Source organism: Vanessa atalanta, chromosome 20 (assembly GCF_905147765.1).
Source record: "Vanessa atalanta chromosome 20, ilVanAtal1.2, whole genome shotgun sequence".
NCBI classification, from domain to species: Eukaryota; Metazoa; Arthropoda; class Insecta; order Lepidoptera; family Nymphalidae; genus Vanessa; species Vanessa atalanta.
The window spans coordinates 1,755,345-1,770,474 of record NC_061890.1 but is presented as its reverse complement, the minus strand read 5'-3'; the positions used below and the strand labels follow the sequence as shown (position 1 = coordinate 1,770,474).

The following is a 15,130-nucleotide window of genomic DNA, read 5'->3' as shown; positions in this document are numbered from 1 at the left end:
GCCATGCTGTTCGCGTAAATGGCGTTCATTTTGACGTCTATGTATCTATGTAATTTCTCATATAAAACAAAAGACGTAATAAAATTAACTTGTGAATTGTCTAAATGAGTCTCATATCCTATTGTATATAGTTTAGAATACTAACAGTAATTTTTATTTACCTTATTACTAACTCTTAATGATTGTGTTGTTCTAGGTTAAGGATTAACAACTATTACTTACTTCAAAATTTAATTGAGTTTGTCACCTCAACCGTACCGATCAATCTCGTGTCTTCTCCATCCTACGTGACATTGGTGTAATAATCTGTGCCCTGTCGGTACAACTAAAAGCCATTAAACTAAGAATTGAATTAAAACAAAAGACAGACGGACCACGTTGACCATTATAGTGAATCAACGAAAGCGAATACATAATTAAAATCTATGCAATTTCTCGATAGCGTGTTGCCATTTTCCATTTGGTGAACATTTCAAAACTGATATCTAAATTTATTTATTAACGTATTAAGAACAAGACACGTAATTTCGCATTACCGGTAATTTCAATATGATTTCGGTGTTTTATAATTTGAAGTTCATTTATTAACAAAATTATTCATTTTATTTAAAAGATAGGTGTAGTACTCTAGTAAAGAAATATATATATATCGAACTAAACTCAAAATATAACAAAAGAAAAATTTATGAATGAATCACACAACTTAATTTTTAACGTTTTATATGAAAATTGTTAAAACATTTTGAATTAAAAGTAACAAGGGTATACAACGTCGTCATTCTCTCAAATCAAATCAAATCAAATCAAAATATTCTATTCAGTTCTATAGATTTTCAAGCTGTGTCGTTTGAAGCGTTCAAAGTCAATCTAGGTAGGTTATCTGGACTAGATCGACGTTGATCGATTGATTTTCACTGGACCGTGCAATACGCTCCTAATGCATTTCAGCTAAGGCTTCTGAATAAGCGAGTAAGCAATTTTATATAGATTTAATATCAGGAGTATAAGTGCCAAGATGGTACACTCAAAAAACATCTGCAAGCTACATGGAATTTTCATGTTAACTACTCATCTCGTGCTCAATTATGGGAAACCGGTATGAGCGTGGTAGAGTAAGTTCTAAGCTTTCTTCACGATTGGAGAGGGCTGAGAGGAGTTTACCGGCCGTTACTTTAGTTTATATTTGTATTGAACACTGGGTGTGATGTAATCCACGAAATTTTATATTTTACGCCTTCACGTTAAATTAGAACAAAACGTTTAATTCAATTCTTTTGCTATTTTATTACGTACGGCGCTGTTAATATTTTATTTGATAAACGTTACGTTGTTTTAACCTTGAAATAAGACGGGAATGTGCTTTTATTTTTTTATTATATTTATAGTATGATAAAACATGAAATCAACAAAAAATAAATTAAATATATCATGGTCAATGTTCATTGAAAATCTTATCTTAATTGAGTCTAAAATGAATAATATGAAAAATATATTAATTGTATTTTGTTTTATGTTATTTTATTTGTGAAAAATCTTACTGCTGAAATACACTTTATTTTCCGACAGTATTCAATTGAATTCTGTTAAAAACCACGTGTTAATAGAGTACTTAGCTAATAGTAATATTTAATTAAAGTCAATCTTATTCTGTAAACTCATACACCTATACTCGTATAAGCTTATTTTTGTAATATTTCTTTTTCGCGCCAACAGATTATTATTATTTATTTTTTTTTCTCCCTTTTAGAGGAGTAATAAAACCAATACATGCAGCCTAAGACGAGTGTATCAAACTTTGTAGAGTTAAGCATATGACGATGACAAGAATTTACGTGTGAGACAGCAAGTGTTGAGGTTTTTTAGTTGACTTCGTGACCAGTTCGAAAATCCGGTGGGAGCTTTAACGTCAAGATGATGAAAAACGCTGGTCGGTAACGATATTTGAACTTCAATACCAATATATTTATATATTGTTACCAACAACACAGTTAATCACAGACGATAAAGAAGACGGTAGCCTATTAATACGAGCGATGGAGTAGACTCTGCCCATTCTGCGGGCGGCGCGGTCGCTCAGGGGATTCGAACTTTTTCGTATTTCGTTGATTACCTTCAGTTAATAAAATATATTATTGTTAGGCTTACCTTGTTATATTATTATTATATTATAGTGATCTCTAATTCTATGAGCGAATATGCCACCTGATGGTAAGTGGCCACCACCACCCATAGCCACTGCAAAAATATTAACCATTCCTTACATCGATATACGCTACCAACCCTTGGAAACTAAGATGTTATCTCTCTTTTAGTCACACTAGCTTTTAGGCTGGAAAACAGCAAATTAAGTATTAATTTAAGTGGTACCATCCCTGATAAGCTCCACCAAAGTACCTACCACTCATTATAATTCGTGGCTAAAGCGGTTCGTCATTTTATACTTCAATTTTACTTTGAATAGATGTCTTCGTTGTTCAATCATTCTATTCCTTAGTTTGTCATATCAAAAAGTACTTGAATTTGCATATCAAAGACCGTATTTACATGAGGGAATAAAATTTTCTGACTTTGGCATCAAAGAACTCGTTCCCATGAAATGAAACGTAATACTATTTTTAATATCTTAATATTGGGTACTTTATTTGCTTTTATGATGTCGTATAAATAACACAAGACGAACGAACGCATTATCTATTTCTCATAGACAAATGACTTTATGTGGCTTAGGCGAATACGATAATCACTATTTATAGGAAAACGGAACTCGATTTATATCTTTTGAACCTTATTTCGAAAATATGTAGCTTTTTTATGAAAATTTAATTTAATTGTTATCTATTTACTCTTACATTTTTGTACATAGTTTACACGAAAGATTTTTCAGCTAATATCAATGAAGACCAGCCAATTTGGACAGGTAGGACATATTATAGTGCACCAGACTCCTGACTGCTATCAGCAACCGTCAGGAGTGTAAATTATACATGTGAAAGTATAATTTATACATGTGAAAGTAACTCTGTGTCTCCGTCTGTCTGTCTGTCGCTTTTTCACAACCAAACCAATGAACCGAATTTTACGAAATTCGTCATGAAGCAATTTTGAACTCCAAGGAAAGACATAGGCTACTTTTTTTGCCTAGCACATGAACAACCGACCACTAAAACGCGAGCGAAGCCGCGTGCGACAACTAATTCTATACAAAAACATCTAAAGATTCCATTTTCCTTACACAATTACGAATCATGAACTGTAAGACTTTAATTGGGCTGGATATTTTGACATCCGCTACGTAATTAATTTCCCTAATAATTACAGCACTTACTGATAACGATCTCTTGTTCTTAATCTCATTACGTGCTTACAACGTGCCTCGTATCTTAATAAATAAGATTTGCGAAAAGAAAATTGTCATGATATTCTGAATTCAAGATATTTCTGGTTCCACGTTGCTCTCTTTACATTTTAACTAGTTTAATATTATTCGGATAGAGAACATCGAAGTATGTCTCAAAAATTATTAAAATTAATCTCCATATATATTTTTTAATTTAAATATAATTATGTATTAAATATATTCCGTCCTAAAATCAATGATAATGATAAGATGTGATATACATTAAAATACATAAATGTTCATATTGATGGATATTATTACGATATTACTTTACTTCGCTTCAATTCTATTCGTTTATACAGATTGCGTACGTTTAAAGTAAGTGTAAACTAGTTTTCCAAGACTTGCTTTATCGTGCTTAAGTTTCTGTTTGTCAATTTCCTCGCGACTGGAAATTAAGTTGTCTGGAAACGGAAACCGTCTTCATATTGTTTGTAGGGCGGACTTACTTGCTCCGAGCTATTAGACGCCATTCACCTCTTACGAGTTCAAGTCGTTGCGAATATAGTTAATAATTTTACATATTGGTATCGACTGTGACGAATTTATAGCTAAGGTACTTATCGAAGTTGTCGAAATTCGACCACAATATTATATTGACTGAACATTCATAATACTAAGAAATACCTGTGTAATATTTAAACAAATTTATGTTATTTTTTTTTTTATTTAATTTACACTACCTTTTTGGTATTCGGAAAATTTGGATATTACCAGTCTATGAAATGGTATTTATCTCTCTGGTAATTCGTACAAGCGAATTTTACGGGTATAATATTTAGAATATATTTATTTATTTTTTTATAGCATAGGTAGTCGGACTAGCAAACGCCACCACTGCCCATAGACATTATTTTCTTACTTTACTTGATTACTTGCTTTCCTTTCCATCGTCGATGCAACCAAACCTGGAAACTAAGGCGTCTCTTGTGCCTGTAGTCACACTGGCTCAGTCACGCTTTAAACCACAACACAACAATTTAATTAGTATTGCTGTTTAGCGGTAGAATATATCATGATAAGTGGGTAGTACCTACCCGACGGGCTTACACAAAGCCAGTAAAAGTGACTAAACTATTGTGATATACATATAATAAATAACAAACGTAAAAATAAATAACAATAATAATTAATTGATATAAGAATATTAATTTGTTTAAATCACTGAATGGGTAATTGCTTCATCAAACGAATTGAAGAACTTCATTTCATTTATTTATATGATATTGTGACTCGGATGGTAAATATTTTTCTTGTGGTGCTTGACAAAGCATATTCGGCTGTTGAACAACTAGCTCACTCGATCCTCAGGATGCTCCAGAATACTAATGTTTTACTAATAAAACTATTAGGTGCCACTGGTAATCATATTTATTCTCATGAGATATCCACGCAGGCCCGCATTTGCCCAGTACAGTGATGGCAACGCTGTCTGCAACTACAAACTAGGTGGATATTATCCGTGATGTATAAACCGGGTGGGGTTCACGCCACAGAGCGATCGAGCCTCGGCGAGCGCCGGTCAACCCGTGACGAGGAAGCGGTCATTGCTGGGTGAGGTCGCGTGGTTAATAATTTCCAAAGTGCTATATACAAAAAATTAGCGAATCTTGCCATCGCTATTTAGAATTGTCTACAATTTGACATAACGCCATCTAGTATTCATAAATTGAAATATATACATTAATTACGTTTACAGTTGTATTACCTGACATCTGTTGTTTTGCTTATTCAACTGACTTGCAGTTAATTTTGAACTGAATATCTAATTAAGTTGACTTTTCGCATCTTGGACCACCAATCCGCCTCCCCGCATCTCAATAACGTATCAATTTAACATGGTGTAGATAACGTTCTTGAAAATAAAAAGTTAAAATACTTTCTGTTATCATTTAGTCTATAGCAACAAAAGAACAATGTCCCTGTATGTAATACACTTCAATAGCACGATAATATTCACTTCAAGTGAATATGTCTGAATCTCGAATATTTAGTCTGCAAAAATATACAAGACAAAAGATCACTAATCATTACATAGTATAAAACAATGTCGCTTACCGCTGTCTGTCCGTATGTATGCTTAGATTTTAACAATTAAGAAACGAATTTTGATGCCGTTTTTTTTAATAGATAGATTGATTCAAGAGGAAGGTTTATATGTATAATACATGCACAATATAGTAGAGAAACACTGATAATTTTAGAGGTTTCTAAAGTGATGTCGTAAATAAACCCCTTTCTAGCGCTTACATTGCAAACGCTAGCAAAATAGTATAGTACAGTATTGTACATTTTAAAAAGGTTCTCAAAAAAGTCCGCGATGGTATATGTCTATCTCTCAGGGATAACCCTCAATAACCATTTTTAATCCTTTACTTTTTACGAGAAATAATGGTTTATTTTCTAAGCAATTTTAAACAATACAGCATTAATCCTTATCCAATTAAGTACCTTAAATACATTGTGCGTTTAATATAGACCAATATGGCTCTTTACAGCATGTAATCCAAATGAATATTTTCGAAGATATTACAGATTTAAAACGCAGGGACATAGCGGTTTGTATTGTCTAATTACTGAAAACTGTGAACGATGTAAGATATTCTGTAGTATATTTAGTACCAGTGTTTACTTTAATAATATACAAGTTCTTTTTATGTGTCCATTACAATTGGCTGGCCGAGTCTGTACGGGCCGTTGCACATTTCCTTTGAGGAAAATATTATAGGTTTACATTTTATTCTACTCTTATTTACTATGTTTATTTATTGGTATTACTAACTAATAGCGAACAGAAATGATAGAAAAACTATAGGTGGACAAACTGAAGAGAAAATCGTGCCGTACTGGTTATATACATATTTCTGGAGCAATAAGTTATCTAAAAATCGATTAAAGCTCTCCTTAAGACCTTGATAAGTTTGTAGTTTAGATGGATTGAAGCTGCAGATGTATTTAGATTAATATAAACATTCAACACGTATTACATTTGTGTATGTAAACAACTGAAAATAATATTAATTATTCTTAACTTTTCTTAAGTTTAATTTGACAACAAACTTGATGACAAAAGTAAAGTTCGTCAAAAAAACACCAGAAATATGAACAAACTACACGTGGAAATATGTTTATTTAAAAGGTAATAATTAAATTAAATTGCGTACTTATTAACTAACTTAACAACACATAATACCAGTCTTCAAATTATCACTCTGTCACTAAATTAAAAATCACATATGTCACACAATATCTATAATCATAAAATAATAATAATCCATAAACTAGGCTTCACTGTCATCATTCCAAGCGAGCAATCGAGGCTGCGTAACTGGTTCCCTCTTAAGCCATACCAATTTGTATAGCGTCACAGTCATTGCCCCGCCTAATAGAGGACCGACCCAGTAAATCCAATGTGAAGACCACCTAGCAGTCCATATAGCTGGTCCGAGTGACCTTGCCGGGTTCATACTAGCTCCTGCTAATGGGCCTCCAGCAATTGCTAGTCCAGACACACTTAGGCCGAACTTGATTGAAGTGCATTCATTTTTTTCTTCGTTAACTGGATCCCACACAGAACAAATGACAAAACCCAATGCGGCAGTGAACACTACTTCAACTCCCAACGCTTGGTATACTGTGTGTCCCGCATGCGGTTGGGTGGTGCATATACCACCAGCGATCAAATCGGATGGTGACAGTACCATTAACATACCATATCCTATAGTTGCGCCCAAGCATTCAGCGATGGCATACGCTATTCCAAGAGGCAAGGATATCTTACCCCATATAACAGCAAGTAACGTCACGGATGGGTTCATGAAAGCGCCGGAAATATGTCCAAAAGATTGAGCTATGAACAAAACGATTAGCCCAGAACCTATTGGGCTGTACATGGGCGTAATTAAAGGTACCCCATCAATAGGTATACATGTCATACAACAAAGAAATATTAGTAATGTGGTTGCTACCAGTTCGCCGAGTATCGCTCTCCAATTTCTGCACCACCAGGACGAGATCTCGAGTGCCGGTCGACTTTTTAATTCTTCCACGACTTTGATCTTACCCACACAGTCGGTACGACTAGTCACAGCCATTTTATTACAATAACAAATTCGGTCTGAGTTAGATATCACAATTTTTGTTACGTGAATCACAGGTTTATCGACATTTAACAGTATACTGACTTCAGACCTGGCCTTTCGCCACACGTGTGTTTCTCAAATGCAGTGTAAAGATTCATTGATCATTATTTATGGCAATTTCAGAGCAATTATACACTCGCATGTCATATATTTTATCAGAGCGTCATCTTTTAAACAAACAATTTGATAAACTGGTTCAAACTAAACCTATACTGTACAGTGCTATTATTGGTATCAAATATTTAGACTTGATCGGAAATGTTGCGACATTATTTTGTATCAAGGAGTCATTGAACTTTGATTTTTAAGTTATTTTTTATCATACTCTAATAAGAAGTATAAACATTTGGAGTATTTAAACCGTTGTGTGTACGAGTAACTCATTACTGTAAAATAAAAAGGAAAACAGTATCGAATCTCAAGAGTTATCGTTTCGATAATGTGTAACTTGGACTTTATTTACTGTATATTAAAATGTACAATCATTGTTTTTTTTTTTCAGCCTTGCCATTTTTTAATATTTTTTCGATTTTCGAATTATGCCCATGATTTAAACTTTTGTATTGCATTGATTAAGCTGAATGCATAATATTGTCTATGTGTTTTAAATCCATGTTACAAATATATATACAGACGTATCTCTCTCTATGTAGGATAGTTTCCACAAAGTTTTACTTGTATATTAATTTAAAGTAATATAACAGTATGTAAATGCGAATGATAAACATAAGTAATATTCTTCTATAAAAAACAATTTAATATTTGTCCTCTTGATTCGATTTTGCTATAAATTTGGTAAGTCTTTGTTCAAAGCCAAGGAAGGTTTCTGTCCTAAAAAAACTAATATTATATTATACGTTTTTCTTCAGATACAATCGATTTATTTGTTGCGCTATTCTACCTGTATAAAACCGGAACTAGTAGCTACTAATAAAATAACAGCGATGCGGGTTTGAACTAGTAATTCACCTATATAATAACGTTTTTTAACAACTAGGCCATCTAGGCATTAAATGTAAAAACAGCCTGATAATGTCCCTCTGCTAGGCAAACTCTTGCTCTTATTTTGAGGTTTTGGGGTTTACATAATCATGCTATATCAATTCGGGTTGGTAAAAACTTGCGACAGAACTTGAATCATAAAAAGGTATAAAGAACTTTATTTCTCATAAGAATTTGCCATTCACTTAAAATGAGATATAATGAATATTTCCATACATTTGCAAGAAAACAGTTCTAACATCTGGGCCGTTGGATACAAAAGGCTTATTTAGGCTCAAACAGAATTGTTTTTTTACCATAATTAGTTCTTACATTATCAATATGAAGTTTAAATTTATTCCTTAAATTCGAAATATGCGGTCTCTCACAAATCCTTATCTCTGATTGAATGGAACCCGATTTAATTTGTTTGATTAGAATGCATGTATAGTATGTGTATAGTTGTGATATATTCAATATTTAAATTTAAATAAAAATTAAGCACATGAATGCAGTGATGCTTACCTGGGTTTGAACTCAGAATTCTTGGTTGAGAATTGCGTGTTGTAACCATTTGGCTATCGCGACTTATATTAGAATCGATAAATAAAAAATTAAAAAATAGTCATGTTACAGGATTGAATAAAATAAAATGCTACAACCGGCTCAGAATATAGATTCTACCGAGAAGAACCGGCAAGAGAGCTTCTGAGTTTCTTGCCGATTCTTCTCAGTATTCTTCTTTAGCTTCTCTATTATAATCTTTTACCTATCTAATTACCTATCTTAACAGACTTACACAAAGATCTCCAACGAAACATTTTTTTTGTGTCATTATTGGCACGTCTGTTAGAAATCGTAGACTATTATTTAACTCACATAATTATTAAAAAGTCAAAATATTCCCAATTAAAACATAAATAAATTCTAAAGCTATTCACAGTTTTTAGAATTATATAATGAATAAAAATAAATTATTATATAATTCCATTAACATTATCAACTCATCCTATTCGTTAAATATTTGTCAATATAGCGCTATTAGTTCAGTCACATGCCGTACTTATGACGTCTCAATGATCTATTTATACAAAACAAAAGAGGTGACGAGCCTCCACACACCGATATAATTACTGATTATCAAATATTTAAATAATTTAATTTACTTGACATTGTCTCATATTAAATGTAATTTATTTAAAAGCTATGAATTTATTACGAAGAAACACACATTACAAGTCTAAAAAATCACAGACTCAACAACAACTCAACCTCAGTTCGTATATCGAATGGACAAAATTATTTATTAGACTTGGAATTTTGATTTAATAGCTTATTTTTTCGAAGTACACAAGGTTATAAGCTGTAATTGTAATATCATCCTCCTGCACTTATCCCAATTTTACTTGGGGTCGGCGCAGCATGTCTTCTTCTTCCATACTTCTCTGTCAGACGTCATCTCACAAGTAACATTCTTTCTAACCATATCGTCTTTCACACAATCCATCCATCGTTTCTTGGGTCGTCTCCTACCTCTATATCCATCCACATCCATACTCAAAACCTTTCTCACAACATGGTCCTCATTCCTCCGCATAACATGCCCATACCAAGACAGCCGGTTTCCAGATAGCTTCTCAGTTACCGGTGCCACTCTTTTCAAACTTCCTCTTATGTACTCATTCCTTACTCTATCCATTCGCGTAACACCACACAAAAACATAAACTAAAAAAACTAAAATAAACATAAACTGTTATTGTAATATTTTATAATATTGATTGGGTAATACGTTACAGACAAGAAGGTAGAATAACAAACTTAGCCGAAGAGAGAACTCGAAAAATCAGTCCTGCGACTGAACTCTTTAAAATCGTGTCCGATTTGTGCAATTGTGTGCAAATGTTTGCACAAATGTCTACATTTGAGAACACGTTTATTTTGCGTAAGCCAAACGAGCGTGAACACCACCTAATTGTTTGACATTGACGATGCAATAAATATAAATCACTTTGTATACAGTCATGCGCCTTCAACAATGAATTCTAAGATTTTCCTTGTGGGAGTGTACCCACACTCAAACCTATATAAACATATCATACTTCAACCTTACCGGCTTGATTGAGGTACCGTATTCGTTACGTCCTCTCACGCTCACTGTATCTCGGCGTATATGTACTGTGTAGATTTACCAGATAGATTAGTATAGCTGCCTATAGATCACTTGTACAGTGGTTAGACGCACACGCGTGCATCTTAACCGATGATTTCGGGTTCAAGCCCAGGCAATTTTCATGTGCTTAGTTTGTGTTTATAATTCATCTCGTGCTCGGTGTTGAAGAAAAACATCGTGCGGAAACCTGCATGTGTCTAATTTCAACGAAGTTCTGCCACATGTGTATTCATCCAACCCGCATTGGAGCAGCGTGGTGGAATATGGTCCAAAACCTTCTCCTCAAAGGGAGAGGGGGCCTTAGCCGAGCAGTGGGAAATTTACAGGCTGTTGATGATGACACGTAGTCGTATTAGATTGCATACTTGTCATCAATCAATTAATCGAATGTAAGATTCATGCTGGTTGCCGGTAGAATACATTTCGAAAAGGTGGTATAACTTTAAACTTAATTCAATCTTGTAATCTGATGGCTAGTAGTAGTCTACTTGAAGTGTATTATTTATTTTGACTTGTGCACTTAAAAAATAATTAAATTTAAAATTTTATAATATATTTTGAAGATTTCATTGTGCGTGTAATTTGTGACAGAATAGATAAGATAAAAAAAAGCAGAGAGTTCACTTGACGCAACACTTGTTGCGTCGAAATCATTATTTGTATCAATACCAATAAAAATATGTTTCGCAATATTTCTCTAATTGTGTTAAGTTTGATAAAATAAAGTTACTTATTTATCGTGTATTGCACTCATTATCAACTTCATTTATTGTATATAATTATTCCGAGTTTATAAACTTTAAACACCGAGTACCAGACTTTGACCTGTCGTAGTCACGAGCTTTGGTCGTATTACAGTAATAATACAGTAATCATATTTTTATATGTTAAAATATGTACCAGCCAGCGAGAAGAATTGTTCCCTTGCTATCACGGTTGGCGGGAAAACGTGAGCACCATATATGTTAAGTTAAATAACATAAAACATAGCAGGTTGAACTTAAAATAATATTAAATATTTTGATAACCACCACATAATAAGTCTGGGAGGGTACATCTGGAAACATGTGACGGATGGACCAATGGAACATAGTCTGAAAATGCATTTTTAAAATTCAATCTAATTACTATAGACGTATCTTTAAACTTTTAACTCTTAGCAATTTCTATGAAAAAAATATTCCAAATGAAAGGTTAAATTTTTCACTAACACCAAACAACCGACCCTGGTATTGAACTTCATTATATTGACTACATTTACTGGAATCAATTTTAGGTCCACATCTCTTCCTTATATACATAAATGACTTGCCATACCTGGTAGGTCATAAACATGGGTCGATTATTTACATTTATACTTATGAAAATAAAAAATAGTCCTAGTGGATTAGAAATATTAATTTCGCTGAAAAATATTACTAAGAGTCAAATTACAAACGAATTTAAATATTTCTATTTGGTATAAAATTTTTACTCTTATGCTTATATTTCAAGAGAGCTTATATTTTAAGAGCCGAGATGGCCCAGTGGTTAGAACGCGTGCATCTTAACTGATGATTTCGGGTTCAAACCCAGGCAGGCACCACTGAATTTTCATGTGCTTAATTTGTGTTTATAATTCATCTCGTGCTCGGCGGTGAAGGAAAACATCGTGAGGAAACCTGCATGTGTCTAATTTCAACGAAATTCTGCCACATGTGTATTCCGCCAACCCGCATTGGAGCAGCGTGGTGGAATATGCTCCAAACCTTCTCCTCAAAGGGAGAGGAGGCCTTTATCCCAGCAGTGGGACATTTACGGGCTGCTAATGTAATGTAATAATGCTTATATTTTAATTTATTAAAATTTCTAAAATTTTATGATATTTGAAATAAAATGTTATTAGTTTTTGGTTTCAAACGAAACCAAAACCAATAAAAATAAAAAAAAATCAACAAACATATTGACAAACGCGCTTGTTAAAAATTATCACAACGCTTATGCTTATTAGTACGAAGTTATCTACTCTTGATATTAGTATAAATATATTTATTTTTATATATTATTTTCAGTTATTACCATGTGGTGGCAAATGTTTGTAGTGTGCGCGTGCGCAGATATAATCTTAGCCGATCATACAGATTGGCGTATAGTCAATATAGACCAAGGGCCTGTCAAGGGCTATAGGGCGCCTCATGGCAATTTTGTTTTTTATGGAATACCTTATGCTACCACACCTACCGGCCCTAATAAGTTTAAGGTAAGTTAAGATTGAACTGTTTTAATGCTACTTCTTAATAAGAATTTGGAGAAACGACACTACATTTTATCTCATAAGTACTTTATGTCGGCCTGTCTGGGTTAGACGTACAGGATAATATTTTTATTTTTATTGTGAACACTAACCATCAGTGGGTCATTCTACCTTATTCTACCTTGTATATTTAAATATACACAATATTCAAACATAATATGATAGATTTATAAGAACTCAATCTTGATAAATGTTAAACTAGGTAAATAAAGCATATTCTATTTACAGCCACCGCTTCCACCACCGACTTGGAATGTAACCTTCGAAGCAATTGAGAAGTTCATAGTATGTCCACAGAAAATAAGCTTACATGTTAGTAGGGAAAACATTGTTCGTGAGACTAACGATTTTTTTTTGAATCTTCAAGAAGATTGTCTCATTACTAACGTTTACGTACCTGACACTGATAAAAGTAATTTGCCGGTAGTTGTTTATTTCTATGGCGGAGCATATCAATTAGGTTACAGTAACATTAAGACAGCCATTAATTTATTAAACAGCAAGGAAATAATTATAGTAGACTTTAACTATCGGCTCGGCGCTCATGGATTCCTTTGTCTTGGCACCGAAGATATACCTGGCAATGCCGGTATGAAAGACCAAGTGGCATTGTTACGATGGGTACAAAGAAATATCGCAAGCTTTGGCGGAAATCCAAATGATGTAACAATTACTGGATGGAGTGCTGGATCTTCGTCCGTTGACCTTTTCGTGATTTCTAAGCTTGCGAAAGGATTATTCCATAAAGTAATACCGGAGAGTGGTCCCATTATTAGTTCATATACAGTTCAGATTGACCCGATTGCGAACGCTAAGATTATTGCTAAAAATTTAAATTTCGACGATGACTACACTATAGGCAATTTAGAAGCTTTCTTTAAGAATTTAGAATTTGAAAAGCTGTACTCTCTAACGTTTGTGAATGAAACCGATTCTAGCACAGTATTTGCTCCATGTGTTGAACGTTACTTAGGCCAGGAAATGTTTCTAGACGAAAATCCCGAAAATATATTGAGAAGTGGTGACTATTCTAAAGTACCAATGCTGTATGGAGTCGCTGAGATGGAAGGTATGTTTCGTTTACCGAATTTTGAGGAGTGGAAGACTATGATGAATGATAATTTTACTAATTTCCTTCCGTGTAATTTAATTTTCCAAAGCGACGAAGAGAGAGATAACATAACGCAAAAGATTAAGCATTTCTACTTTGGAGATGAACCAGTGGGCGAAAAAAATATTTTGAAGTACGTACAATATTTTGGTGATGTTTTGTTTACTTATGGAACAGCAAAGACTGTTAAATTACAAGTGGAAGCTGGCAATAATCAAATATACTTATATGAATACGGATATGCTGATGAGAACAGTGATTATATTATACACACACAAACACGCGGTGCGACCCACTGTGCGCAGACAAACGCAGTCTTAGATTTAGAGGACGAAGAGAACCTTTCAGATGCTTACAAAAAAATGAAAGCGCTTATGAGAAACTTATGGCTTAATTTCATTATAACAGGGTAAGAAAACAATATTTTTTTACGTTGGAAAGGGAAATTGAAAATGAAGATGTGAAAATTTTTATTAACACGTTTATTACATTTACAGGAAACCTGTTCCAGAGGGTTCTCCGCTAGCACCATGGCCTCCTGTAGGTAAAAATGGAACTCCCTACATGTTCATAGATAGAGAACTAACATTGAAAAAGGGGTTTATACAAGATCGTGTTCTGTTTTGGGATGAAATTTACGAAAAGTGCAATAGGGAACCTATTGCACCATACCAGTTCTAAACTAATCTAAAACTTCGACTAACGATTTTAGACGAAGAATTAATCCACGACGATGTACGTGTAAGAAAGTAAACTGCTTAAGTAAGAAAGTTCTTAGTATTTACTTTATAGAGAATCTAAACTCAATACTTTTTTATTTATTTTTTTGTATTTTGCAAAGTGTTTTTAGGTGATAAACTTATAATAAGATCACTATGGACATTGTCACATACAATAAGCTTTAACTAATAAGTACAGGTGTAGTAGGTATTTCTTATATAATTACTTAATTTAAATATTTTTATTTTAAATAGAAATAACTTCTTAGGAATAATAGTTTTTCTTTTTTTATTAAATTTAATTTTATAAGTTCAA

The 15,130-nt window shown here is 33.3% G+C and overlaps 2 protein-coding genes across 2 annotated transcripts; one reads left to right on the top strand and one right to left on the bottom strand.

The window, feature by feature from the left end:
* Nucleotides 1–6,561: 6,561 nt before the first annotated feature.
* LOC125071901 (aquaporin-like) lies at nt 6,562–7,618 on the bottom strand. The gene has a single exon (XM_047682330.1). It carries the CDS (start codon nt 7,489–7,491, stop codon nt 6,679–6,681), a length of 813 nt encoding a protein of 270 aa, XP_047538286.1. The 5' UTR covers nt 7,492–7,618; the 3' UTR covers nt 6,562–6,678.
* A 5,132-nt stretch (nt 7,619–12,750) lies between these two features.
* LOC125072094 (esterase FE4-like) lies at nt 12,751–14,776 on the top strand. The gene is made up of 3 exons (XM_047682606.1): nt 12,751–12,930; nt 13,213–14,504; nt 14,593–14,776. The coding sequence occupies exons 1-3, from the start codon at nt 12,751–12,753 to the stop codon at nt 14,774–14,776; spliced, it is 1,656 nt and encodes a 551-aa protein (XP_047538562.1).
* Nucleotides 14,777–15,130: the final 354 nt, after the last annotated feature.

Bases quoted from the DNA above. Each gene is read 5' to 3' on its own strand.
- LOC125071901 (XM_047682330.1), bottom strand. From the start codon at position 7,491: ATGGCTGTGACTAGTCGTACCGACTGTGTGGGTAAGATCAAAGTCGTG.
- LOC125072094 (XM_047682606.1), top strand. From the start codon at position 12,751: ATGTGGTGGCAAATGTTTGTAGTGTGCGCGTGCGCAGATATAATCTTA. The intron at 12,931-13,212 runs GTAAGTTAAGAT...TTCTATTTACAG, and splicing joins CCGGCCCTAATAAGTTTAAG to CCACCGCTTCCACCACCGAC. The intron at 14,505-14,592 runs GTAAGAAAACAA...TTACATTTACAG, and splicing joins CTTAATTTCATTATAACAGG to GAAACCTGTTCCAGAGGGTT.